Below are 26,398 nucleotides of genomic sequence, written 5' to 3'. Positions count from 1 at the left end.
CCAGGGACTGCTGAGAGCAGATCCTTGAGGCCAGGATTGCAGGGAGCCGCAGGCTGTGAGCAGGGAACTGCAATGCTGAGCAAGGCCTGGGCTGGTTGGAGGGAGCAGAAAGGCCAAGCCCTGAGCTCAGGCCTGGCAGCGCAGGGCCTGTCCCTCCCGGGTGGCTCGGGGCTGGTTGTGGGGCAGTGGGATGGGAGGGGCAGCAAGGACAAATGGCACAAAGCTGTGTGACACTCCCGATCCTCATGGCACTGCGGGCCAGTGTGACACAGCAGGGCCTCATGGAAACAAGAGGCCGTAATGAGCCTGCGGGGCTGTAACACCCCAGAACAGTGAAATAATGGGGGTACCCAAAGGTTCTCTTACTCGAGTTTAGTGCACAAGGAGAAATGCCAACCAGATAGTCTCAGGATGAACAGATGCACAGAATATTCTTATTTGCAAGGAACAGTCAAGGATCATAAGTCCAATTCTGAAGTTAATGGCCCATAAAGGATGGAACCCTAAACCTCGGTGATATTAGCACCATACTTTAACCAACTGAGCTAAGAGGTCAAAGCAACACACAGCTCTACTGGCAAAATATAGAAAATCAAGGAACTTGGAAAACCGTTAAATAAAACATCCAACTCAAAATAAAACTCTTATCACAGCAGTAGCTTCATTGACTTAGACCGTTTGACATGGAAACATTTACAGAATTACAGAATGACAAAATGACTAGATTGGAAGAGACCTCCAAGATCACTGAGTTCAACCCATGTCCCAACACCTCACCTAAGCCATGGCACCTAGTGCCACATCCAGTCTTTTTTAAAACACATCCAGAGATGGTGATGCCACCACCTCTCCAGTCAGATCATTTCAGAACTTTATCACCCTTTCCGTAAAAATCTTTTTCCTAATTTCCAACCTATATTTCCCTTTGTGCAGCCTTAAGACTCTGTCCTCTCATTCTGTCAGTGGCTGCCTGGAGAAAGAGACCAAGCCCCACCTGACTACAAACACCTTTCAGGGAGTTATAGAGAGTGATAAGGTCACCTCTGAGTCTCCTTTTCTCCAGGTGTCCTGGGTTGAAGTATATTCTATCACCATCTTCATGAACTGTTGAAACCAGGTGAGGCAGTGCTCCCTGCCTCCTCCACTCTGGTTTATCTTCTGTTAATGGGCCCATCAGCACCTTTGCTACACAGCTCACAGATAACCCCCTCCTGGACTACCTCCTGTTAATGGGCCCATCAGGCCTTATCACATGACTCACCATCCCATTGTGAGATGCTCCGCCCAGAGGGAGAAACCAAGCATTCCAGCCTGGATATAAGCTGAGACTCTGAACACCAGAGGGGCGCTTACCCACTGCATTCCCAGAGTACCCGAGCTACCAGACTGTTCTACAGGATCACTGCTTCAGGAAGACCACCTCATCTGGACTGCTTCCATCACTACGCTCAGGTTGTATTCTGACTCTGTCAGTGGTCTTTTGTATTATTGCATCTATTTTATTTTACTTTCTTTCCTTTTTTCCTATTAAATTGTATCTCTGACTTGGAGCCTCTCATTTGTTTTGCCTTCAAACTACTACACCAGGCTAAACAACCCCAGCTCCCTCAGTCGTTCCTCACAGGAGTTATGTTCCAAGCCCCTCACCAGCTTGTTGCCTCCTCTGGACACATTTAAGCATCTCAAGGTTATTCTTAACGGAGGGCCCAGAACTGGACACAGCACTTGAGGTGTGACCTCACCAGTGCCGAGTACAGGAGAAGAATGACCTCCCTGCTCCTGCTGGCCACACCATTCCTGATCCAGGCCAGGTGCCATTGGCGTTCTTGGACACCTGGGCACACTGCTGCCTCATGTTCAGTTTCCTGTCGACCAGAACCCCCAGGGCCCTTTCTGCCTGGGCACTGTCCAGCCACACCATCCCCAGCCTAGAGCACTGCAGGGGTTATTGTGGCCAAAATGCAGAACTCAGCACTTGGACTTAATAAACTTCACCTTGTTGCACTCTGCCCACCCATCCAACTGTTCCAGGTCTCTCTGCAGAGCCCTCCTACCTGCCAACAGATCGACAAATGTTCCCAACTTAGTGTCATCTAAAAATTTAATAATAAGAGATTCAATAGCCCCATCCATGTCGTCAATACAAATGTTGAACAGAGCTGGCCCCAGCACAGACCCCTGAGGAACACCCCTGGTGACTGGCTGCCAGCTAGATGCAGCACTCTTCCCCACCACTCTCTGGGCCCGGCCATGCAGCAAGTTGCTAACTCAGCAAAGAGTGCTCAGGTCCAAGCTGTGGGCTGCCAGCTTTTCCAGGAGCGTGCTGTGGGAGACAGTGCCTAAGGCCTTGCTGAAGTCCCAACACACAACATCCACAGCCTTTCCCACATCCACCACACAGGTCACCTGGCCATAAAAGGAGACATAAAAACTGGTCAAACATGACCTACCCCTCCTAAACCCATGCTGGCTGGCTCTGATACCCTGGCCATGACACAATATAAACTGCTCCATGACCTTTACCAGGTACTGAGGTCAGGCTAACTGGCCTATAATTACCAGGATCCTCCTTCCCACCCTTCTTGTGAATGGGTGTCCCATTGCCCAGCTTCCAGTCATCTGGAATCTCACCAGTGGGCCAGGACTGTTGGTAAATGATGGAGAGCGGCTTCACAAGCTCATCTGCCAGCTCCCTCATCACCCTGGGGTGGATCCCACCTGGGCCCATTGATCTATGAACATCCAAGCAGCTCAGCAGTTCTCTGACTGCCTCCTCCTGGATACTAAGTTCCCTCCCACCTCCAGTACAGAACATAGGTTGGCCTTCCTATTGCAGTTAATATATTTGAAAAACATTTTTTAATATCCTGTACAAAATTGCCAAATTAAGTTTGAATTGAGCGTTGGATTCCCAAACACTTTTCCTACATGCCCTAGCAATCCCCTTAAATACTCCTTGACCTGACCCTCCTTCCAAAGATGATACATCCTCTTTTTATTCCTAAGTTCCTTCAAAACCTCTTTGCCCATCCAGGCTGGACGTTTGCCTTGTCAGCTCATCTTTTGGCACACAGGGAAAGCCTGTTCCTCTGCCCTCAAGATCTCTGCTTTGAAGCACGCCCACCTTTCCTGGACTCCTTTATTTTTAAGGGCTGCTTCCCTAGCAAATCCTTGAATACGTCTCGTAAATAGGCCAAAGTCTGCTGATTGGAAGTCCAGTGTAAAAGTCTTCTTGATGTTCTTCCTGATTTCACCAAATATCGAGAGCTCTATAATTTCATCATCACTGTGTCCCAAGGAGCCTCCAATCACCACATCTCCCACCAGCCCTTCTCTATTTGCAAACAACAGGTCGAACAAAGGCCCTCCCCTGGTGGGGCTCACTCACCAGCTGCAACAAAAAGTTGTCCTCCATACACTCCAAAACCTTCCTGGACTGCCTCTTTCCTGTGGTATTAAGTTCCCAGCAGATATCTGGCAGCTTAAAGTTACTTACAAGAACAAGGGCTGGTGATCCTGAAACATTCTCCAGCTGCTTATAGATTAAGTTGTCCACCTCTTCTTCCTGGCTGGGTGGATGATAACAGACTCCCAGCAGGTTCCCCTGGTACCCCGTCCTGTTTTCTTAGGGTACAACGGTAACAATGAAAACCTTACCAAGGGCACAACTCCCAAGTCCACAAGGAAAAGAACAGACAAGCTGTCAAGTTCTTCAAATATTTGTCCTGCTTTGCTGCAAGACTCCTACTGCACACACGGTGTGGAAAGCCAAGGGAAGCTGCAGTTGGTGGCACGTCTTGTGACAGAAGCTGCACCTCGTTCTCCAGGAAGTGTTCTTGGAAAGAGCAGACAGGAGTGTGGAGAAGATTCTGGGAAAACTGAAGGAGCTTTTAAGAAATGAAATGAAACTGTAAAGAAGCAATCAAAGATGTCCTTGTCCTTGTCAAATGATTTTGATGCTCCCCTTTTCCATCTTTCTCCATCCCATGAACTACAAATGGATCTCACCTCTAAGATCCATGATTTGGCAAGTTGGAGATGCTGTAAAATACCATGAGCTACACACAATTTGCCTTCCCCTGTTTTTCTTGGAAAGCAATGCTGGAGACACAAGTGCAGTGCTTGGGCCAGGTACGAATTCTGCTTTCAGGGAACGTGCTCTGACAGTGTCTGACCCTCAGCAGAGATTATGCACAGCAGCAACCAAGGGGATTGCTCTGCCACAGTGCAGGAGTCAAGACTCTGGGTCTTGGCTCCTGTGGGCAAAGTTCCCGTGTTTGGACAGGCCCGAGGCTGCCCCCAGGGAGCGCGGGGCTCGGCGTGGGGCTGAGCGGGCAACGGACAAACGGACCCGTGGAAAAACGGCCCCGGGGCTTCAGTTGCTACGGCAGCAGCGGCAGCAGTGGCAGCAGCGGCAGCAGCAGCGGCAGCAGCAGCAGAAAAAGCGACTTTTGGCGGCTTCCTCCTGCTTTTCCTCTCCCTCTCCCGCATGCCCGCATCCTCTCCCGCAGTCCCGCACCCTCTCCCGATCTCCCTGTCCCGGTGTCCCCGTCCTCTCGCAGTCTCCCTCTCCCCTGCAGGGCCAGGCCATGCCATCGGCCTGCCCCCGGCCCCGGGCAGGGCCGCCCCGTCCCCGCTCCCGGCCCCGGGCCTCCCGCCGCGGTCTCGCCTCCGCTGGGCTCTGGCTGTCCTGGCGATGGCGGTGCCGGACAGGGATCAGTGCCTGGGGCTGCGGCGGCATCGCCGTCCTTTGCCTCCGCCTGTGCCGAGCCCGGCCCCGGCCCCGGCCCCGGCCCCTCCCGGGCCCCGCGGAGGACACACGCGGCGCGGCCGCTCCCACCACCTCCGCTGCGGCTTCCCCGGCCCAAGCTCCGCCGCTCGGCAGCGTGGCCGCCGGCCCCGTGCTGCCGCTGTCGCGTTGCCAGGAGCGAACGCCTGGGGATTCCCAGCCCGGGGCAGTTGAGGGGCGCTCGGGGGCCGTTCCTGGCCCCGGGCCGAGCACTGACAGCCACGTCTCGCCGGCAGGGAAGGCGCAGCAGGGCCTCCAGGAGCAGTACCGGCTGGGTTCGCTGCTGGGGCGCGGCGGATTCGGAAGAGTCTTCGCAGGGACGCAGCTCTCGGACGGCGCAGCGGTGAGCGGCGGGGCTGGCGGCGGGCGCAGGAGGAGGAGGAGGAGGGCAGAGGAGGAAGAGCATGGGGCTGGGCAGCGTGGGCAGCGTGGGCAGCGAGCTCAGCCCGCTGCTCCCCTTGGCTTGCAGGTGGCCATCAAAAGGGTGCCACGGAACCGCGTCCGGCACTGGGGAGAGCTGGTGAGTGAGCGGGGGCCAGCGGGAGAAGCCGGGGCGTGCCGGGCGGGGACGAGCCGAGGCCCGGCAGGGTGGAAGGCGCCAGGACGCCTCGAGGGAGAGCGGGCGTGGGGCCAGCTGAGGGTGCAGAACATCCCGGGCTGGGTGAGGGCTTCCCCACCCCTGGCACGGCCTCAGCCCCACTGACAGCATCGTGGTCCTCCCACAGCCCAACGGCACCAGTGCACCGCTGGAGATGGTGCTGCTGGACAGGGTCTCCACTGGCTTCCCTGGTGTCGTCCAGCTGCTTGAGTGGCTTGAGCTCCCCAGTGAAATCGTGATGGTTCTGGAGCGCCCGGAGCGGTGTCAGGACCTCCAGCATTTCATTCGGGCACTGAGGTTCCTGTCTGAGGAGGTGCCGTGGGAGCTGTTCCGCCAGGTGCTGGAGGCCGTGCAGCACTGCACCAGCTGCGGGGTCCTGCACAGAGACATCAAACCAGAGAACATCCTGGTTGACCTGACCACCAGGCAGGCCAAATTGATCGATTTTGGCTGTGGCACCTACCTTCAAGACACGGCATACACTGAATTTGCAGGTGAGCCCACGCAAGGATATGCTCCCAGTTGCTGACATCTGATGGCCCAACATCTCACAGCCCAACCTGGGTGTGGCAGTGGGGATTCTCCCTTTTGCTGCCAGTCATGGCACTGAGACTTCAGCTGAGTTGCTTTTGAGCAGGGGTGGGTTGAGGCCCAGCTTCCAGCCCTGCTGGCAGCCTTTGCCAGCCACTCTGCTCAGGACTGGGGCTGGGGCCGCCAGCCCGACAGAAACACCCGTGGGTGGGGGTATCAGAGAGCGTGGAGTCAGAACCTGTGCACCAGCCAGTTTGGTGTGCAGGCGAGAAAGGGCTTGGACTGCTCCTCTGGCCTTCTTTGTCTTGTGTTCATAATGTTATTTGGGGCAATGCAGGCAGGGAGGAGGAAGGCATGGTTTTCCTCCTGCTCTGAGTGGGAGTTTTCTTGTTCTGGTCAGGCCTTTCCAGGGCTTCTGCCACTCTTTTCCTACACCAGTGGTTTCTTTTCCAATGCCAGTTTTTCACACAAGTCTCAGGTCCTGGTGTCAGGGCAGCGGGTCACACCATGTGCCACTGGGGCAGTCCCCACATGCCCAGGGATGCTGGGGCCAGGCTCTGGGAGCAGAAGCATCCCTCTGATGAACTCCATCTGTATTCCATAGTAACACCAGCATATAGCCCGCCAGAATGGACCGACTTTGGCTGGTACTATGGCGAGCCAGCTACCATCTGGTCCCTGGGCATGCTCCTGCACCACATGGTCTGCGGGCAGCACCCGTTCAGGAGCGGCTGGAACATCAGCTGGGGCCAGCTCCTGCTGCCACAACAGCTCTCTCAAGGAGGATCCTTATCTCTGGGCATGGGGGGAATACCAGTGCTGGGAGACAGCAGTTGGCTCGTGAGCATCCTGCTCTGGCAGCTGCTGAGGAGGTGGCACATGTCCTGCTCTCCTGCTCTCCTGCAAAACAGGGAATTGATGGGAAAGTTTAGGCCCAGCTCTGAGCACATCCAGCATGGCCTGGGCATGGGAATATGGGGCAAAGCAGCCAGGGGCCTTCTCCAACTTACTGGCAGTTTCTAGTTTCTCTTCCCAGAGTGCAAGGATCTCATCAGGTGCTGTTTATCCGTGGATGACATGGAAAGGCCTTCATTAGAAGACCTTTTTGGTGATCCTTGGATGCAGGATATTCATCAGGAGTAGAAGAAGGGTGAGAGCCAGAGGCTCATTTTGATGCAGGGCCCTGGTGAGTTCCAGCTGTACACATGCCTTGGCAATCAGAAGCAAAGAAACCCAGACTTTTTTGTGCTGCCTGTGTCACTGCACAGGGGTCATCAGGTGGGAACAGGCAGCCCCTGTGCTGGAGCTGAGCTGCTCTGCCCACCACTGGTGGCTGCCATGCGAGTTGTTTTGGCTTGTCCTGGTTCACTGACAGCTGGGGCCCTGGGCAGAACACTGACAGCCTGGTCTCACCCCCAGGGAAGGAGAAGGAGCCCCTGGAGAAGCTGGACCAGGTGGGGCTGCTGCTGCTGGAGACAGCGAGGACGACAACAAGGATGACAACCACTTCCTGAACCTGGCCACCAGCAATTGAAGGTGATGGACTTCAATTCTGGCACCTTCTCCAAAGCCAGGCTCCACAGCCAATTTGCAAATGAGTTCACACACAGGGGGATGCTCCCAGATTTGGGCATTGCACAGCCTGGCCAGGAACCAAAGGTTCCCCCCTTTACTGGGGCTGATGCAACTGATTGTTCAGTGGGCTGCCAAGCTGCTTTTTGGCAGGGCTGGGGGCACGGGCTGGGGTGCTTCTGAAATGGGACTCGGCTCCTGGCCCTGCCAACAGCCGCCACCCCCCACCATGCCCTGGGCTGGGGCTGGGGCAGCCAGCCCGACACAAACCAACCCCCAAGGTGGGAGCCGAGGTGGGACTCCAGAACCTGTGCTCGGCTGCTTTGCTTTGCCGGCAAGGAAGGACTTGGGCTGCTCCACTCCCTTTGTTTTCTTTGGGATCACCATTATTTTGGGGGGCAGTATAAGGAGGGAAGAGTGAAAGCATGGGCTTCCCTCACTGGTGGGTGGGTTTTTCCCTAGCATGCAGGGCATGGGGGCTTCCTCAACCTCTGACAGAGATAGGATCTTTTACCTTTTCCCTTTTTTCCCTTTTTTGTCTGTAATCTCTTTTTGTTAATTTGATGATTGTTTATCTAAAGGAAGCCTTCTAGGTGGTGTCCAGTCTTGACTGGGAAGTGCTTGGGACCAGCTGTGGAGTGGATGAAGGAGAAGGCTGAGGACGTGGTTTGGGAGCAGCTTTTCTTCCCGCGGCAGATGGCGTGAGGTGTGTCCCCGTCTTGTTGGCACGGGTGGGGTAAGAGCTTTTGGGAGATGGCAGCCAGCACAGGAGCATCCTGCTCTGGGCAGCTGCTGGGGAGGTGGATCTGCCCTGGCTGGCTGCAGGCTGGGCACATGTCCTGCCCTCCTGCTCTGCTGCCAAAGGCAGCAATGATGGGCAGCTTTGGGCCCCGCTCTGACCACGGCCAGCATGGCCTGGGCACCGCGGGCGGCTGGGACAAGGGCACAGGAGCCTTCAGCTGACGGGCGGTTTCTGTTTTCTGTCCTTGCAGCCATGCTCTGCGGATGTTGAGGCTGCTCTGGGCTCTGCCAGGGCTCTGCCGGAGCTCAGCACCGAGCCGGGATCAGCCAAAGAAGAAATGGTGTGACCTGCAGCAGACTTGCCTTGAGCATTTTGGCAATGCAGCTCAAGTTTGCAGAGGGTGCATCTCCAAGGGAAAACATGACACCCCCCCAAAATAAACTTGTTTTATACTTTCTGAAATGAAATCAATCTGGGGTGACGCCAAATGACATTTTTCAGCTTGCTCAAGCTGTAGCTCAGCCCTTCTCTGAACAGTTCTGTCCCCCACCTGCATTTTCCTTCACAACTGCTCCCTATTTTCCCCCAGTGAGTGCCCAGCTGATTGCAGTCTCCATCACACTTTGCCATCCTTGGTGCCTGTCACCATGAGGAAGACCGAGCCCCAGGCTTAGGGACTCATCCTGTCACTGGCTGAGGGGGAGAAATGCCTCAGAGGTCTGGTGGCATTTTAGTGTCATTCAGAGCTGCTCTCTTGCCCTCAGCTCTCCTCACTGCTGAGTTCACACTCCCTTTTCCTCATCCTTCCTTCACAATGAGCTCTGTAAACTCCCGTGAGCCACCCCACTCTTCCCGGCCCACCCACCCACCTCAGTTAGGCTGAAGCTGAAGCTTCTTTGTCTCCTCTGGCACACCAGTGCAGTCCCCTCTGCGGGGAGCCCAGAGCACAGCACACAGCAGTGCAGTCCGGGCTGGACCAGCTGCCCTCCACCCCTGGCTTGGCTGTTTGTGGCAGCCAAATGCTCCCTGTTTTCAGCTGTCCCTGCAGGATGGCCCCAGGGCAGAGCCCAGCCGGGCTTCCACTGCATCCCCTGGAGCCTGGGGCAGACAGTGGTGCCAGAGCCGAGGTTCATGGGGAGCAGCCAGAGCTGTGGCTTGCAGTCAGTGTTTGCAAGTGTTGCGTTCTCATCTCCTGCAGCTCGTGGGGAAAACAACCGGTGTTGCCAGGCCAGCAGTGCCCCTCTGTGCAGGGACCAGGCTGAAGGGCTTTCCCATTCCAGAGGAGCCGGCACTGAGCCTTTGCAGGGCTGGAGCAGAGTCTTGCCTGCTGTGCGGGACTCGCTGCCCACCAACCGCCCCCACCCGCCGCGCTCTGTCCTACAGGGACAGAAGGGTCTGTGTGTGCCAGGGGCTCTGGGATGTCTCTGTACCCATGGACAGAAAGGTCTGTGTGTGCCAAGGGCTCTGGGATGTCGCTGTATCCATGAACAGAAGGGTCTGTGTGTGCCAGGCGCTCTGGGATGTCTCTGTACCCATGGGAAGAATGGTCTGTGTGTGCCAGGGCCTCTGGGATGTCTCTGTACCCATGGACAGAAGGGTCTGTGTGTGCCAGGGGCTCTGGGATTTCTCTCTACCCATGGACAGAAGGGTTTGTGTGTGCCAGGGGCTCTGGGATGTCTCTCTACCCATGGACAGAAGGGTCTGTGTTTGCCAGGGGCTCTGGGATGTCTCTCTACCCATGGACAGAAGGGTCTATCTATACAAGGGTTTCCATAACATCTTTGTTCCCTTGGGTATGGAATGAACACAGAGTGAAGGTGTCAGTCATGTTGCTTGTTCACTCCTTCCTTTCCATACAAGACACATCTATGCACACCCCCACATACAGATATTTTAAAAGGATAGGGATGGATAGAGATTTCCCACAGAGCTCTAACTTTGGCACAACTCTCTTGTTTGCTGATGGTCAGGGAATTTTTTTCCCAGCTCTTTGTGAGTAGGTTTCCAAGAGCTGAGGGGAGCAGCATTCAGATGCAGTTTCAGGATTTCTAGGCAGGAAATGGAGCTGACAACCATCAGTGTAACTCGCCCTATTCATCAGGATGGGCTGCTGGTTCTTTAGGAATATGGCACAATGGAGCCACTAGACTTGGAAAAATCCCAGCTCTCTGTGGATCTGTGGAAAGGGGAGAGCAGCAGGAAAACTTTGTATCTGCTTTGGGAGACACAAGGTCCAAGGAACTGTGGTGGCAGAGGGTGACCAGGGCTGGTGGCAGGTGAAGTCCCATTTCATGACATTCACAAATGGAACAGGACGAAGCTCCAAGCACCCCCAATCCCACTGATGAAGTCTTTGTGATGCTGCACATGCTGAAGGGAAAGCTGCTGTCACACAATCTACTGAGATTTATATATCTTTTTTTTTGCAATACTTTATGTCTAAGTTTCAAACTGCAAAATTTTTACACTCACGATGCAGTCATGCACATTCCATCTTTCAATTTACTATTGCTTCAATCCACTATTTAAATTAACTTAATATTGGTTAAAAAGCCCAAAATCTGCCAAAGGAATTCAGCTGACGGATTTTTTCCACCAGCACATTAACAAAGTAAGTCACTGAGTTGTCTGTTCAAAAAATCAGTTACCTCTTTCCTAATCCAAAGTTACAGAAGACTTTTCACTAAACATTTGGGGTAGTTTTTATCTTTTATATATTTTCTAATCTTTTCTTTTTATTTTTTCTTTTTTTTTTTTTTTTAAACATAAAACACATCCTATAAAAGGCATTTCCTTTGCTCCTCGTTCCCATGTAGAACTGCTCCTTTCCTGGTGGCCAAGCTGCTCAGGCAGAGCCCGGCAGCTCCTGGCCCTGCAGGGCTGAGGCTTTTCCCCGTTGCTGGGCACAGACTGATGGAGTAGCACTGCTGAACATGGGGACACACAAAGGGAGCAGAAGCAGCTGCCTTTGTCCACCTGAAGCTCCAAGGCCCAAACTCTGAGCAGACAGGGCTGGAAGAGACTGGCAGGCTCCCTGTTTGCTGTGCTGCCCCACTTGTGCCCGGCCCAGCTCTGCGGGAGGCAGAGGGAGAACAAGGGGCAGCTCCTGCCAGCCCCCAGCCCAGGGACCCCTCCGGCCCCGGGCCCTGGGGCACTGTCAGCACCTGCTGCTCCAGCCACGGCTTCTGCTGGCCCTGACAGCAACAACCAAATTGTGCCTGATCTCCAGGGAGCAGTAGCAGGGCCTTCATCTGATCCCTCAGTCTGGGGCACGGCTGGACAAACGACCCCCACAGCAGCAGCAGCAGCAGCACATGGAGCTGACTTTGAGCACAGCCCCTGCCACTGTTCCCTCTTGTGTGCAGTGGTGTCACAGCAGCCTGAGGCACCCGAGAGCCCTCAGGGCCAGCAGGTACTTGAGATGGCAGCCCTGGGCTCCTGGGGGTTGTGAAAGGAAGAGAGGTGGGGACTCCTTCTCCACGTAGAGCTTCCCAGATGGAAAAGGCTGCTGTGAGCAGGCAGCTGCAAGGGCAGAGAAAGGAGGGTCTCCACCACTGGATCTGTGCCAGTTCCACAGTCCTGGGCAGCAACCACTGAGCACAGGGGGAACAGAGGGCACAGCAAGAGGGACAAAACCAGGCAAGGTCAGAGACTGGGAAGAGCCAGACCTGGGAGCAGGACCAGCTGCTTCATTGCACTCTTGAAGAAAGCTCTTGGCTGCTTCAAAGTGCTGAAAGGCATGAAGAGCAGAGAGGAGGCCACACCAAACAGTGCTCCTGTTTTCACATCCGCCCCTCTCAGTGTCCCAGAAGGAATTGGATGAACTGTATTCTTCTCTCCGAGTCGTCTCGTTCAGTGTGAGCAGCTTAGCAGCAGGAGCTGAAGGAGCTGAAGCCTTAGGCCACAAGCACTGACCAAGAGGAAATTCTTGAGTCAAGTAATGCTGCTAACATGGACCTAACTGAATCCAGCAGATGGAATCCTGGAATTATAGAATTCTTTCTGTTGGGAAAGACCTCTGAGCACATCAAGTCCAGCCGTTCACCCAGCAGTGTCAAGCCCAACACTAAACCTGGTCCCTGAAGTACCAAGGCCTGGACAACAGGCCCTGAGCCCAAGGTGTCCTCTGGATGCAACTTCCAACCAAAGATTATCTTTGTATGTGCTCATTAATGAAATATGCATGGTCATTAGTGCTGGGATAGATGTATCCCCTCATCAGTGAAACATGGATTGATCTTTCTGTATTTAGAAACTGGAAGGGGCCATGAAATCCGACATCTGGCCTTGTTTGGGGGTGGATGGTATTGGTTATTGGTTATATTTGAGCTCTGACCAGGCTTTGGAACAAACCCAAGAGGAGAATGAAACCAGATGTTCCCGCACCAGAAGTGCTGTCAGTTTGTTTATTCAGTGCTATCAGAGCTGGGCCCTCTCACAGCCGGGTTGGAGCCTCACCTGTGGCTGGAGGCACCTGCAGGAATTCCCAGTGTCCGGGAGTGGCTCTGCAGTCCTTGGCTGTGACAGCTTCCCCCAGCTGATGTGTGGATCTGGTTGATGGGAAAGTCTGAGAGTAACTGGTACATCTTTTTTCATAATCACTGCAGGCAATCTTTGGTAGTTACGATTGGGTGCATTGCTGAGCTTCCCCTTTTGTCATTCTTTGCAGTTTTGCGTTATAATAAATCACACCATACCTGAACCTTGTGTCTGTGTTTTTGGTGCTGACCCTGCTCAGTGGCAGAACAGACACTGCAGCCCCACAGAACCAAGGTTACATTGTGACACTGCGGGGCCTGGTGTGACCAAGGGGACCAGAGTGACACCGTGGGGCCACATGGAACCAAGGGACCGGTGTGAAACTGCGGGGACTCTTATAATCAAGGGCCCATTGTTTTCCTCTCCCTGCCCCAGCCCTGCAGAGCAGCCTAGTCCAGTCTGGCCCAGCAGCAGGAACTGGAGGCACTGGAGGTCATGGACAGCCACTCTGTGTCTGCAATGCTCAGGAGATGCTCAGCTCAGGCAGCTCCTGCAGCCCCAGGGCCAGCCCCGCTGCCCAGCACAGCAGCAGAGAGTTGGCCCCGGGGCTCCTCAGGCTGCTGCTGCTGCCCCAGGGACAGGGCAGCCTCTTGCCAGGGCTCCTCTGCACACCCACGGGCTCCTGCTCTGCTCCTGGCACACGGCAGCTGCCCACAGAGCCTTTCCCAGGGGAACACGTCTGTGCTGGCCTGAGCAGCCATTGCTGCAGCCCCTGCCCTGCTGCCCAGAGCCCCGAGCTGGGGCTGCTGCTGTGCAGAGCACAGGGGCTGTGCTGCCCGGGGCCCTGGGCTGCCTCTGCTGGGCTCTGCTGCTCAGCCCGGGAGACAGAGGCAGCTGATGGTGCTCCCTGCACTGACCCCCTCCCACACAGGCTCTGCTGGGGCCATGGAGGCTGCTCAGAGCTGCCTGCCTTGTTCCAGGGCTGCCACATGGCCTTGGGGCTGCCCTGGATCCTCCTGGGGAAGTTCCCTGAGGCCCAGAGCAGTCAGTGCCCAGACTCCTCTCCCTGTGCCTGCTGTGTCCCCTGGGGCTGCAGAGCTCTCCTGGCTCACAGCAGACATTCAGTCCTTGATCTCGGGGTGACCCCACCCTGGCCAGGCCTGTGCCCAGGGAGCTCCACTCCCTGCTGATCCCTGGCACACGCTGTCCCTGCAGCTCCCCTGTGTTCTCCTGGCAGCTCCCAAGGCCCTCCAGACAAACATTCCCTTGCCATCAGCCCTGGCACAAGCTGCAGAGCCCCAGGAAGGTTCAGCACAGGCCATTCACCATCTGATGAGCCCTGGCCACCAACAAGCAGAACCTGAGGCAGCCCTGAGTCCCCTGAAGGCCACGCTGGGACCCTGATGTCATCCCACTGAGCCCTGGGAGAAAAAGGAGCACAAGGAGCCTCTTCAGAGTCTGTTCCTTGGGCCTCTTCCTAAGAGTGACTCTGCAGGGAGAGCAAAGCCTTCCTGCCCTGCCCTCCCTGTGCTGCTGGAGCTGCTGTGCTGGAGCCCAGCTGTGTCCCAGCAGTGCCCATGGCCAGTCCCTGCCTGTGGTCACAGCAGGGACACCCAGCAGGACAGTGACCAATGTGCCAGAGCACTGCGGCCTTACAGCCACAGAAGGGCAGGGAAGGAGAGGCTGGAGCTGGGAAGAGCAGCACTGAAAGGACCACGCACTGCTGCTCCCTGGCAGTGCTGCTCTGCTGGGACTCTTTTCCCCTTCTCCCTTCTTATTTCATGCAGGTCTCAGAGTTGGGATCCCAGATAAAACAGCACTGCAAGCTGGTTTATTTTCTTCAAATGTAGCAATAGCACACATCCTGCTTTACAGAGCTTCTTGGTCAAATTAAAGAGGAAGACAGTGAATTAGATGGAGGTGATTAAAAAAAATAATTTGGGATAATTTTCTGTCAGAAAAAACAATTGAATACTTCCAATGACCTGGGAAGGCCTGTTGGACCTTTCATGAGTTCCATTGCGAACACTATGCAGAAGAAAACAGGCAGTTTGTTGCTCCTGAAAAGCATCTACTCATCATTTTCCTCAGGGCATCCTTGAGCTCCTGGTTCCTCAGGCTGTAGATGATGGGGTTCAGGGCTGGAGGCACCACCGAGTACAGAATTGACAATGCCAGATCCAGGGATGGAGAAGAGATAAAGGGGGGCTTCAGGTAGGCAAATGTGCCAGTGCTGAGGAACAGGGAGAGCACGGCCAGGTGGGGGAGGCAGGTGGAAAAGGCTTTGTGCCGTCCCTGCTCCGAGGGGATCCTCAGCACAGCCCTGAAGATCTGCACATAGGAGAAAACCATGAGCACAAAACAGCCAAGACATAAACAGATGGAAAACAAAAGAAGCCCAAGTTCCCTGAGTTTGGAGTGTGAGCAGGAAAGTTTGAGGATCTGTGGGATTTCACAGAAGAACTGGCCCACGGTATTGCCCTGGCACAGGGGCAGGGAAAATGTATTGGCCGTGTGCAGCAGAGCGTAGAGAAAGGCACTGGCCCAGGCAGCTGCTGCCATGTGGGCACAAGCTCTGCTGCCCAGGAGGGTCCCGTAGTGCAGGGGTTTGCAGATGGACACGTAGCGGTCGTAGCACATGATGGTCAGGAGGGAAACCTCTGCTGAAATGAAAAACACAAACAGAAAGAGCTGTGCAGAACATCCTGCATAGGAGATGGTCCTGGTGTCCCAGAGGGAATTGTGCATGGCTTTGGGGACAGTGGTGCAGAGAGAGCCCGGGTCAGCGAGGGCCAGGTTGAGCAGGAAGAAGAACATGGGGGTGTGCAGGTGGTGGCCGCAGGCTACAACGCTGATGACGAGGCCGTTGCCCAGGAGGGCAGCCAGGGAGATGGCCAGGAAGAGGCAGAAGTGCAGGAGCTGCAGCTGCCGCGTGCCTGCCAACGCCAGCAGGAGGAAGTGGCTGATGGAGCTGCTGTTGGACATTTGCTGCATTGGGGTCTTGAAATCTGTTGAAGGAAGGAAGGAAGTGACTTTGAGGGAAGATTTCTCGCAGTAAAGTCAAAGGTCTTTCTCACAGACCAGTCCCTGCAAATAAACATATCCCCCTTGTCTATGTCTAGGAGAACTTCCTTCACCTTGGTTGCTCAAGCCCTGATTGCTGCTGGCCAATGTTCAGTGAGGAGCCAGACCTTGACCTGCAGGACACCTGCAAGTCAGTCCGGACCCCCAGTCAGTGCAGGGGAACAGTGAGGGCAGGGGCCAGTCCGAGGGTTTGAACTTGAGTCTCCTCCTAAGGCACAGGAGACAACAAGTGAAAGGGATAGGGATTGCAGGTGGCAGAACAAGAGATTCTGCTGCATCTGGATAGAACAGAGAGTCCAGTGAGGCAGGGGCATTGTCTGAGCCTTAGTGCAGACTGAGGGGAGCTGCTCTGTCCCTCTCTCCTGTTCCCAGCAGCCCTGGATTTGCACCTTTCTGAGCTCCAATCCTGTGCTACCCTGGAAAGCAAGGTGACACTGCTGAGAGCAGAGGGAACCCTGGCACACAAAGTGGCCCCTGCCTTTCCCTAAATCAGGGAGATTCGGCTCATTCCCAGCCTGCCCTGCCCAGAGCTCCCCGGGGCAGAGGGAGCTGGGACACCCCATTGCTGTGCTCAGCCTGCACAGGAGGAACCCAAGGGCTGAGCCTGAGCCTGCAGCTGGAACTGCCATTCCCAGAGAGCCCGTCAGCAATGCCAGCAGCACCTGGGCAAGGCAGGGTGAGAGAGAGCCGGGCCCTGAGGAAAAGCCTTTCCCTGCCCAGCCCTGCACAGCCCCTCTCAGGCAGCAGCAGTGCAGGACAGTGGCCCTCAGGCCCTGGTCAGCAGGCAATGGGCACATGGCAGGAGAGATGCCCTGCATCTCTGGGGCTGCTCTGCCGGCCCAGGAGGGGACTGAGGGCCCCGAGCCCCCGGGCTGAGGGCTGTGCTAGCTGGGAGGGAACACAAGAGCTGTGCTGCTCAGGGCAGTGTGTGCCCTGCAGGGCAGGGCCGGCAGGTGCCACATGTCCCCTGCAGCAGGGCTTCCCTCAGCACTGCCTCCCTCCCTCCCTGCCCACGGCTCTGCTGCTGGAGCTGTCCCAGCCCGAGCTGTTCCTGTGGCCCCGGGCTCCTTCCCTGCCAGAGCTGCCAGAGCCCAGCCCAGCCCTGGGCCAGCTCTGCCCTGCAGCTGCTCGGGGCTGCAGGGATTAAAGAGCAGCTCCCCCAGGCCTGGGCACCATGGAAAGGTGATGCTGGATGGATCTGGAGGCTGGGGAAGTGCAGGCACTTGCTGAGGTTCCCAGGAATCCTCATCCTGATGCTTTAAGAGCCTCAGCCCTTGCTCTGCCCTGCACAGCTGAGTTTCCATTGCTGCCAAGTTGAGTCAGGGAAAAATGGGAGCACAGATTGAGGAAAGCAGAAACACAAGCAGGAAACTCCTGCCCTGAATGAGCTCATGAAAAGTCCCTTCAGAAATTGCCTGGGCATGAGCTGGAGCTCTGAGCAGCCCTGGCACACACAGCACCCTCTCCACAGCAGCAGGACCTACCCTGGCAGGAGTCACTCACTGCACTCACAGCTCCCCTCCAGCATCCATGGGAGCTGCCAGGCTGGCTGAGAGCTGCCCCTGGCAGGTGACAGATCCCCTGGCCTGGCCAAGAGCCCTCAGGGCTGCAGCACCTGCTCTGCACGACAGCCCTGGGCACCCCTGGCTGCAGCCCCAGCTTCAGCCCCTGCAGCCGTCCCTGGCAGCAGGAGCCGTCCTGCCCTGTCCCTCTGACGGTGCCCAGGGCAACCCCGCTCTGGAGCACATCCTCCCCCAAAGCAGAAAGGGCAGCAGAGCCATCCTTACAGTGCTGTCAGTCCTGTCCTGGGTCAGCTTTAGGAGATCCCTGCAGCCACAGACTGACTGTGTCTGAAGTGGTGAATATTTCTTCACGAAGAAGCTCAGAATTTTCCTTCCAGGTGTTTAAGCCTCTGTCTGCTTCACTGCTCTCAGGTACCTGCAGGCAGTGCCCTCAGCCCTGTTGGGCTGGGAGTGGAGCTGCTCCTGAGGAGAAATGTCTTTTTAAAGCTCTTCTTATTTGCCAGGAGGTGCCTCTGTTTCAGGAGCCCGGCCCAGCTCAGCAGCACAGACACAGTACCAGGATTTTAATGACCCTCTTGGGGCTTTGGTGTTGTTTACATCAGACTCAGTCCCAGCTGCTGCCCATCCCTGTGCCCTGTGCAGCCCAGGCTGTCCTACGGTGTCTGTGCCCTGCGCCTCTGTCCCTGCAGGCTGTCGTCATCCCCCGGCTGCCCCACCTGGCTGGCCCTTCCTTTGCTGACAGCTGTGCGTCCTGCCTGCCTCTGCCTGGCCACACAGAGCCTTGGGCTGCTCCAGACTCTTTCTGGGGGATGTTTTGCACCACAGCCCTGCCCTGGGACAGAAATTCCTCTCTCCTTGTGTCCAGTTTGGAACTGCCCAGGAGATCCGTTTGGCATTATTTCATCCTCAGGCAGTTTCACACAATGAAGAAGAGCTCCACCATCTCTGAAACACCCCTTCAGGCCCTCTCAGGCTACTCACAGCACTGAGCCCAGGGCCCTTAGTCTCACGGGCTTTGTGCTTGTGGCCTCCAGATCATATCTTGGGAGATTTTTGTGTCTTTTCAAGGTCTTTTCAGATTAAAACATCGTGGTCATAATCCCAGAAAAATTGGCATATTTTTACAAGCCTGTATTGGCAGTGGAAAGGGAAAAGCCTTTAAAATTGTCAAGCATAAATTCAGACTTGATATAAGAATGAAATATTTTGTGTTTATGCTGACAGGACAGGAACAGGTTGTCCACAAAAGTGAGTGCCCCATCCCAAAAAGTGTTCAAGATCTGGAGCTTTGACCATCTGTTGCACTGGTAGTTGTGCCCTCTCACAGCAAGGGGGCTGCAGTACATGATATTTTAGAGCCATTCCAATTTTAAAAAAACAGAAGATAAAAATTTAATTTTAGGGAAGTTCTGACACCTCCTCATGAAAGTCTCACCAAGGGGGTCAATGTCAGAGCTTTCCAGCATGATGTCATCTGAGCATGGCAGTTTCTGCGTTGGGGTCTGAGATTTACGATGGCAATCCACAAAGGGCATTTGGCCAATGTGCGAGATTTCCCATGGAGTATCTAAGAAAGACCTTAGGAAGGGAAAGGATGGGGGATCAAGGTGGTTTGCTCAGAGGTGATGGTCAGTGCCCATCCCTGGCCATGCCCTACAGCTGATCCCCACAGCCTGTGCCATTTTCCTAAACCCCCTGCTGCCAAGAACTCTCTGGGACAAGGGAGCTCTCTCTGCTCGTGGTACTGAGGGATGTCCAAGTGCCAGATACTGGCGTGGGGACCACAAACCATCAGGTCCTGTGTCCTTTGGGGCCCAGGCACTGTTGAGACTGGTGTGTGTGCACACAGCACTGGTGTGTGTGGGGCTGGGTGTGACCACCAGGGAACATCAAACCACAGCAACCAGAGAGCAGCAGAGGCCAGGGAGCCACTGAGTGAGATCAGCTCCTGCAGGGATCCACATGGTCTGGGTGTCTGTGCAGCTCTGCATCTCATCCTGCCATGGCAGAGCACACAGACAGCCCCTCCCTATGTCCCTTTCTCCACTGACTGTGCTTTGGCCTGGCCTGGAAACCTCCCGAGGTCCCTCCCATGGGGAGTCCCTGTGCATTTCCCTCCCCCATGGCTCTGCCCTTCCTGATCCTGTGGTGTTTTAACAGTGGAACATGGTGCCCAAGACGGAGGATGGAAACAAGCTGTCTGTAGCCCTTGCAAATCTCTTCTTTCCCTTTGCTCACAGCTGATGACTCTTGGCTGACAGGGACAAGCTGTAGTCTCTGACTGCTTTGTTCTGTTTGACTCGAGGTGGAAGTGCTGACGTCTCCCCAGGCAGCCTGCAAAGGCCTCCTGCAAATGACTGAGGAGGAGGAGCCCCAGGATCGGTGTGAGCCACAGGAACTGCCTCCACCAGAAGTGCTGCCGGTTGAGCATGACCTGAACGTGGTGGAGGACAAGAGCACTCCGTGGGAGGAGGTAGAACATTTGAACAGGGAGCTGCAAGTGTGTCTGTAGCCCTCGGAGGGGGAAAAGAGGAAGGAAGTGGAATATGGTCCTTGGGAGGAAGTGGAATATGGTCCTTGTGGCAGTCCTCCTTCAGAAAATCCCTGAAAATGGAAGATGAATCTGGCCATGAACTCCAGGAAAACCAGCCTTTGGCTTTGAGCCATCCAGTCAAAGGGAAGTGGACGTGCAAAAAATCCATTTGAAGAGCCCTGCGTGTGGCAGGCTGACAGCATCTTCCTAAGGGCTGGCATTTGGAACGTATCTCAGGGTCATCTCTGCCAGCCACCTTTCTAAACCAAACTCATTTCTTCTCCCAGATCTACACAGGCTCTTGCACCAAACCAGCTGCAGCAGGAGCATTGTGTCAAGGAGCCTTTGCTCCCCAAGCTGAGACGGTGATCCCGGGCAGTCAGTTCATCTCCTGCGCTGACACAGCTGCTGCTCAGCAACAGCAGATCGAGGAGGACTCCCTGGAGCTACTGAGTACGTCTTGTGTATTTGTTGTCTGGAGGATAGCGTATTGTGTGCACGTGGCAGCGTAGCTGGACCAAAGGTTTTTCCTCAGTTTGATATCACAGGGACATTTAGGATTCCCCATAGGAACTTCTGGAGAAAATCAGTCTCTGCTGGCCATTTTTGCTTCAGAGCTGTCTGTCTGGTTGTTTTGTTGTTGTTACCCAGCTGACCACAATGTTTACAGAGCCCCAGCAATGGGGCTGCCTTTTGCGCCTCCTGGAAGCTGGGATCTCTGCTTCAAAGTGAGCATCTGGAATTTTGTTTTCCTCAGGGACAATTGTGAGCATGGAAAATCCCATGACAAAATCCATCAAAGTCAAAAATATCGGCAACGGGTGAGTCCAACCACAAAACCATGGGCCAGGTGTTTTCCTGGTAGAATATCTATCAAGTCTGAAGTCAGGCAAGGTGCAAGAATGTTCAGACACTGAGGATAGATTGTCCCATCTCTCAGTACCAGTCAGAATTTGTAAGCGTGGCCAGAAGGCATTGTCAAATTGTCAAATTGTCACACTGCCAAGGTCTTGCCTGGAGCAAGGAAAATGACCTGGTAGATCTCCTGGTCTCTCAAGCATGGGACATCTCTGTGTTTATTTCCTTAGCATTTTTGTGTATCTATAATCAGCTGGCTACACGTACAGAGGGAGAAGAATCTTGCTTGTCTGAAAGAGAAACCTACCCCCTATCATAGCTTTCTTTCCAAGAGTTTGCTGAAGGAAATACTCCATGGTCAGGATTAGAACTGCATAATTTAGAGACTGAAGCCCGAGAAGAAAGAAGAAACTCTCTTTCTAAGCTGAAGCAGTAATCCTCAATGCTTTAGGCCCAGTGGCCATGCACTTGAGAGCAAAATGCCTCATCTGCCTTCTGACAGAGCCCTTCTGCATCCTGCAGGTTTTAGGCATTTCCAGCAGAGATCTCCAGTCTGGGCTGGCTTGCACTCCAAGATCTAAACGCTTTCTCCTTTCTTTGTGGCTCTTTTGTTTCTCGGACTTTTGGAGAGGTTTGTAAAGCACTTGACACTGCCACAGGAGGAGAGGTAAATGCCAACAGCCCCCACAGACTCTGCTGCTCTCAGGGGCTTTCCTCTCCGGTGTCAGCTGTGGCTGCAGCTTTGGGTAGAGCTGTGTTGAAAAGACACAAGAAGCACAGACTTGTGGCAGCCTGCAAATTGCATTTGGGACAGTCTTTGTCCTTCTCAGGTGCCAGAAAGAAGGCAACGTGGGTTGTTGTTCCTTTCACAGAAGGACTCGTTCGCTTGCTGAATTGCTAAAACAAAGGAGGTGCCTCCTCGAGCATCTCCCTGCTCTTTTGGGCTACAGCTTGAGTCCGGAATTTTCATTTCTGGCTGCCAGCAAATACATCTGAATGATACTTCTGGGAGCTCGGTACCTCTGAACGACAGAACCAATAGGATTTCTGCAGAAGCCATTTCATATTTACATTACACTATGTTTATAGATTGTAAGACCACTGTTCACACCTTCATGCCTTTCTTGATTGGTTCGTCTGCTTTGTTGGCTCAGCACACGTCCCTTAGGCAATTTGATTGGCTATAATTCCGAGCCTTCATGGCCTCTAGCTCATTTTTCTTGTCCTGGTATTCAATTTCCCAGGCTCCTCTTCTTTTTAGACCAGTTTATGTCTCTGTGGCCTTGATATATTCCCAAAGAGCTGCTACTTGTAACTAATATCTCTAGGTGGTAGTTGGGCTTGAGCACTTTGTATTCCAAGTTATGCAGATACATTGCTGCAGATACATTGCTACAGTTAGTGGTAGCTCCTCAGCCACCTGCAGTGCTGATGGCTCTCTCTTCTGTGGGAGAAGAGGCCAAAGAGGAGCAAAATGAGCAAAGTTACCACAACCCTACAGCTGTGGTGACAGCAGAGTCAGATTTTCCTGAGATAGTAAATGCCAATTCTGGAGGGTGCTGTCTTTAGTGCAAGGCAGAGGTGCAAATTTCTGCCCAGCCATCACTCTCTGCTGCTGGCTAAGGATGCTGAGTGCTGCAGTCCTGCCAGGACCTAGCATTGGCCCCAGCCAGTGACAGCTGGGAAATGGGCTTTGATCTGCCATGTTGAGGCACCAAAGGGCTGGTGCTCCAGGTGAGCATCTGGCTCAGTGAAGCTCTATGTCTTGGCTTCTGCAGCGCTCTACCCAAGGGTGCATGGGCTCCTTCTGGAGGTCACAAGGTTTTGTTTGTTTGTTTTCCCATTTGGGACCTGTGTTTGGCTTGTGGAAGTGTTCTGCATTTTTCTTGAGTCATTCTTCACGTCCACAGAGACATCAGGCTTTTGATAAGTCCCAGCTATTCCTTCTGTCCTCCATAACCAAAGCTGTGCCATACCACAGGTGGTGCCTTCAAAGTGACTCCAGTTCCAGCCTAGACCTCTCCTCTTCCAGACGACTCCTTCCCCAACACGCCCAGCAACACCAACCCCAGCTCAACGCCCTGCCAAGACCCGCAGCTGTCCCCATCCCTCCGCAGAGCTTTCCCACCCCCTGGTTCCCTGCACATGCCGTGGGATGGCACTCAGGAGGATGTGCTCCAAGGCCTTCCCCAGCAGCAAGCTCAGGCTGCCAGGCCTACGGTTCCTGGATCATCCTTCCCACCCACCCTTCCCGTGCACGGCTGTTCCATTTGCGCTCAGCTCGGACTTGTCCGCTTAAGCAGGACTGCTGGTAAAGGATGGAGAGCAGCCTGGCAAGCTCCTTCTCCAGCTCCCTCTTTACTCTCGGGGGAGGTAGAACATGCCACAGGAAAGCAAGCAGTGCCAAAAGATTTGGGCCAGCTTCAGGCACATTTAGGAATGAAACAAGGCCTTTGTTTGATGTAAGGAAGCACAGGCAATTGACAGAAGGAAAGAGTACTTAGCACACATATCCAGAAGTACTTAGCACCAGTTAACATAAGAAAAACCTGGAAGCCTAACTTGGCAAGAGAGTGACTTGACAAAAAGCTTTAGACATAGCCTTCGGGAAGACCTAAGGGCGGCTACGGAATCAGCCCTGTGCAGGGAAGGGGTGAGGAAGATGAGCTGCTTTGGTGCGCTGAGACTCCTCCTGGCCAGCAGGTAGACGTTAGCTTCAAGTCTAGGATTCTGACGCAATGTGTTTCTTTCTAAGCCCCTGCCTATGGAATCACCTCAGCAGTCTTAAGACGGAAGGTATTTTTGATAGAATTCCTACAGAAACCCACTGAAATTTGGACGTTGCAAAGAAGCCTTGTAATGGGGAGCAGAGCCCTAACCTCCTGCCAATCAAAGAGCTTTTGGTGGACAATGCATTTGTCTGCTGATTTCTTTGAATTCTAAAGACCTCTCAGGACTGCTCTATCCTGAGGGAACGCCCTTGGCCTTGACCTGTAGGCACTCGCGCAAGCTTCAAATCAGCTGCCTCAGCATCCAGGACCTCTCTTGGCCGGCATCCTGACGGGGATGCAGGACTGCTGCGAGGCACTTCTGGGACCCGGCAGGACAGGACCGGCTGTCTCGTGTCCACGTAGCAGCACTCCCTGACACAGCCGGGGTCATCCCGAAAGCAGACAACGCTCACGTGTCTGCAGAGAGGGGCAAGGAGCGCTGGGCTCCTCTCAGGGTGTCTCAGCTGGGCCTGCTCCACAACACGCCCCCATTTGAAGGCCTGCTAATGCCCAGCTGCCAGAAATGCCTGCCTTGTTCTCTCCAAGATGCACAGGAAGAGCCAGTGAGCAGGGCGCCTCCGGAGGCAAACCTTCCAAGCCTTTTCTGAGGCTACGGACACCCCAAGATCAGCCATGACTCTCCGTGCTGCCTGGCCCACACAGCCCATCTCGGTGCCGGCCCTCTGGGCCGCAGCAGCTTCCAGCAAGCAAGAGGTAAATGCATATTGCCAAGAGTTGAAACACAGCAGACAGGTAAGATGTGAGAGGTGTGTGTGTGAAGGCCTTTGAATTCACAGCTCTCAAAGACAGCTTTGGGGCTGGCAGCTGGACAGAGATGCTCCTGCTCACACCTGTGTCCAAACGGGGGGGAACACACCCTGCTGCAGGTGCTGGCCTTGGTCTCCGCAGGTCCGAGTGGATTCCTAACCTGCTCTTCACAGCCTGCTCCTTTCCCTTGTCCATCTGCCGAGTGCAAGGGGCCTCAAGGACTGAAAGGACCACAGAGAGCCAAAGGGGGACAGTTGCTCTGACAGCACCGGGAGCTCCTAGGAAAGCGCTTTCCTTCCGCAGCAAGCCCCTTTCCCCCAGAGTCATTTCCCCAAATGTGTACCTTTCCTGGGGAACACCAACACACTCTTAAGAAACCCTGGCACGGCTGAATTCCTTCTGGTGCTTTTTGGACAGGCGCTCCAGCTCTAGCTGGGATTTCCCCCAGTGTGATTCCAGGTGGAGGTTCGCACATGCAGCCCCAGGCCCTCTACAAACACAAGCTGCCCGCTGCCTCTTCACCTGCCTCGACGCCTGCCTGCGCTCACAGCAGCAAAACCAGGCTCTTCCTGGCCAGAGAGCAGAGCCCTGTTCCCGCAGGACGCTCTTGCCAGCACCTTCCAGGACTCTCTGCTGTGCACGCAGCACTTTTCATGCCCGCTCTCCACAGCCTTTGGAACACAGAGCACAGCCTGGCTGGCGCTGCCATCAGCACACCCCAAACACAGGCGGAGGAAGGAGAAGCAGGGGCTGCTTTGTGGCCATGTCCAAGGGAGACTGGAAGGCTGCCCTCCCTCTGCTCTCACTTGCTTGGCTTTCTGACAGGCTCTGAGGCAGGGGCTGCGATTCCTCAGCTCTGGGCACCAGAACCGCAGCCGGGATCCCGGCACTGCCTGATGGCGCTCGGGACATTAGCTCGGTCACGCGTCCGAGTCTCGGCCACCATGCTGCTGCTGCTTCACTTGCCCTAAGGCACACCCAAAGCTCCCTGTTAAGGCCTGATGGTCTCTGCTTCTGCCCTCTCCCTGACCCTGTGCAGCGATGGAGCACTGCTGTGCTTTCAGGAAGCTATTCTTGAAAGCTTCCAGCATTCCAAGCTCCTTTGCCCTCTGTAGATGCTTGCCATGGAATCCCTCACAGCTGCGTTCAGAGCATACTCAGGTTGGGTCTTCCAAAATCCAGGAGCTTCAGGCTGCTCAGTAGGGCCTTAAACTCCACAGTGTTGTGGAACTGGACCTTCAGCACAGACACCTTTCCAGCCTGACGCGGCCTCACTCCTCTGTGTCTCTGCACAAAACACGGCGCGGAAGAGGACGGCAGCAGGGGCCTGTGTGTGCCAGCCCTCAGGTTTTTACGCCGCTTCAGCTCCACAGATACGCAGGTAAAGTGAAGAAGCCAAAGTGTTTATTAATGACAGGCGAAGCAAAGGGATGAGCTGAGAGGGAATAAGGGGGGATGGGCAGGGTCTGAGGGCTGGAGGGAGGGAGCTGTCAGCAGGGAGGGAGAAGGCAGGAGGTATGGGAGCTCCCCACAGGCTGAGCTGTTTCCGGCATCAGCCATGCCTGGAGTGACACTGAGCGATGTTCTCTTCACTGGCTCCTGCTACTGTTCTTGGGACACTGGTTCTCTGAATCGAGCAGATGGCCTTAGTTCTGCAGATCTTTGTCCAAAAATTGCTTGGATTTCCACGTTAGTGGAGAATGGGCTGTTGTCTTTGCGGAGAGGAGGTGCGCTGGGTTATCGGTTTGATGGTTCCAATACGTTTGCGACAGAGCCAATTAGAAATTATTTTAGCCAATTTATCATATGGCAATTTATCCATTACTTCTCGTGGCACTCCCCTTTTCAGTCCCAGCCACCACCGTTGCTGCCACTTGGAAATTTGTTTTCCCTTTTCTGATTTTTCATTAGGAGAGGCAATGTGCCTGACTTTTCTGGGTTTTTCTTGTTTGTCCTCTGAGTACTTCACTGGTCCATATTTTCTGCTGTAACTTATTAACTCCTCTGCTACTTCACTCCATGTCCAAAGTTTACGATTGCTGTTATATTGTGTGCTAGGAGTTGTAAAAGGTGAGGAGTCAGTGGAGTCAGTGGAACCAGTTTGATCTCTTGTATGGCCAAGAAATCTTTCAAGTCTATCTACCAGAGAG

The 26,398-nt window shown here is 54.5% G+C and overlaps 2 protein-coding genes across 2 annotated transcripts in view; one reads left to right on the top strand and one right to left on the bottom strand.

Annotated features, from left to right (window-relative positions):
* The window catches only part of LOC136302483 (serine/threonine-protein kinase pim-1-like), a 51,799-nt gene that overhangs the window by 1,648 nt on the left and 23,753 nt on the right, over window positions 1–26,398 (top strand). The window contains exons 2-3 of the mRNA XM_066205959.1: window positions 4,286–5,132; window positions 5,259–5,309. Of these exons, the coding sequence (XP_066062056.1) occupies window positions 4,286–5,132; window positions 5,259–5,309 (898 nt within the window). The remainder of the gene's footprint in view (window positions 1–4,285; window positions 5,133–5,258; window positions 5,310–26,398) is intronic.
* LOC136302517 (olfactory receptor 14C36-like) lies at window positions 14,740–15,696 on the bottom strand. The gene has a single exon (XM_066205989.1). It carries the CDS (start codon window positions 15,694–15,696, stop codon window positions 14,740–14,742), a length of 957 nt encoding a protein of 318 aa, XP_066062086.1.

This window comes from Chamaea fasciata, unplaced genomic scaffold, assembly GCF_029207755.1.
Source record: "Chamaea fasciata isolate MVZ Bird 193981 ecotype frontalis unplaced genomic scaffold, bChaFas1.0.hap1 SCAF_29, whole genome shotgun sequence".
Classification (NCBI taxonomy): domain Eukaryota; kingdom Metazoa; phylum Chordata; class Aves; order Passeriformes; family Sylviidae; genus Chamaea; species Chamaea fasciata.
This window is presented reverse-complemented; position numbering and strand designations above follow the sequence as displayed.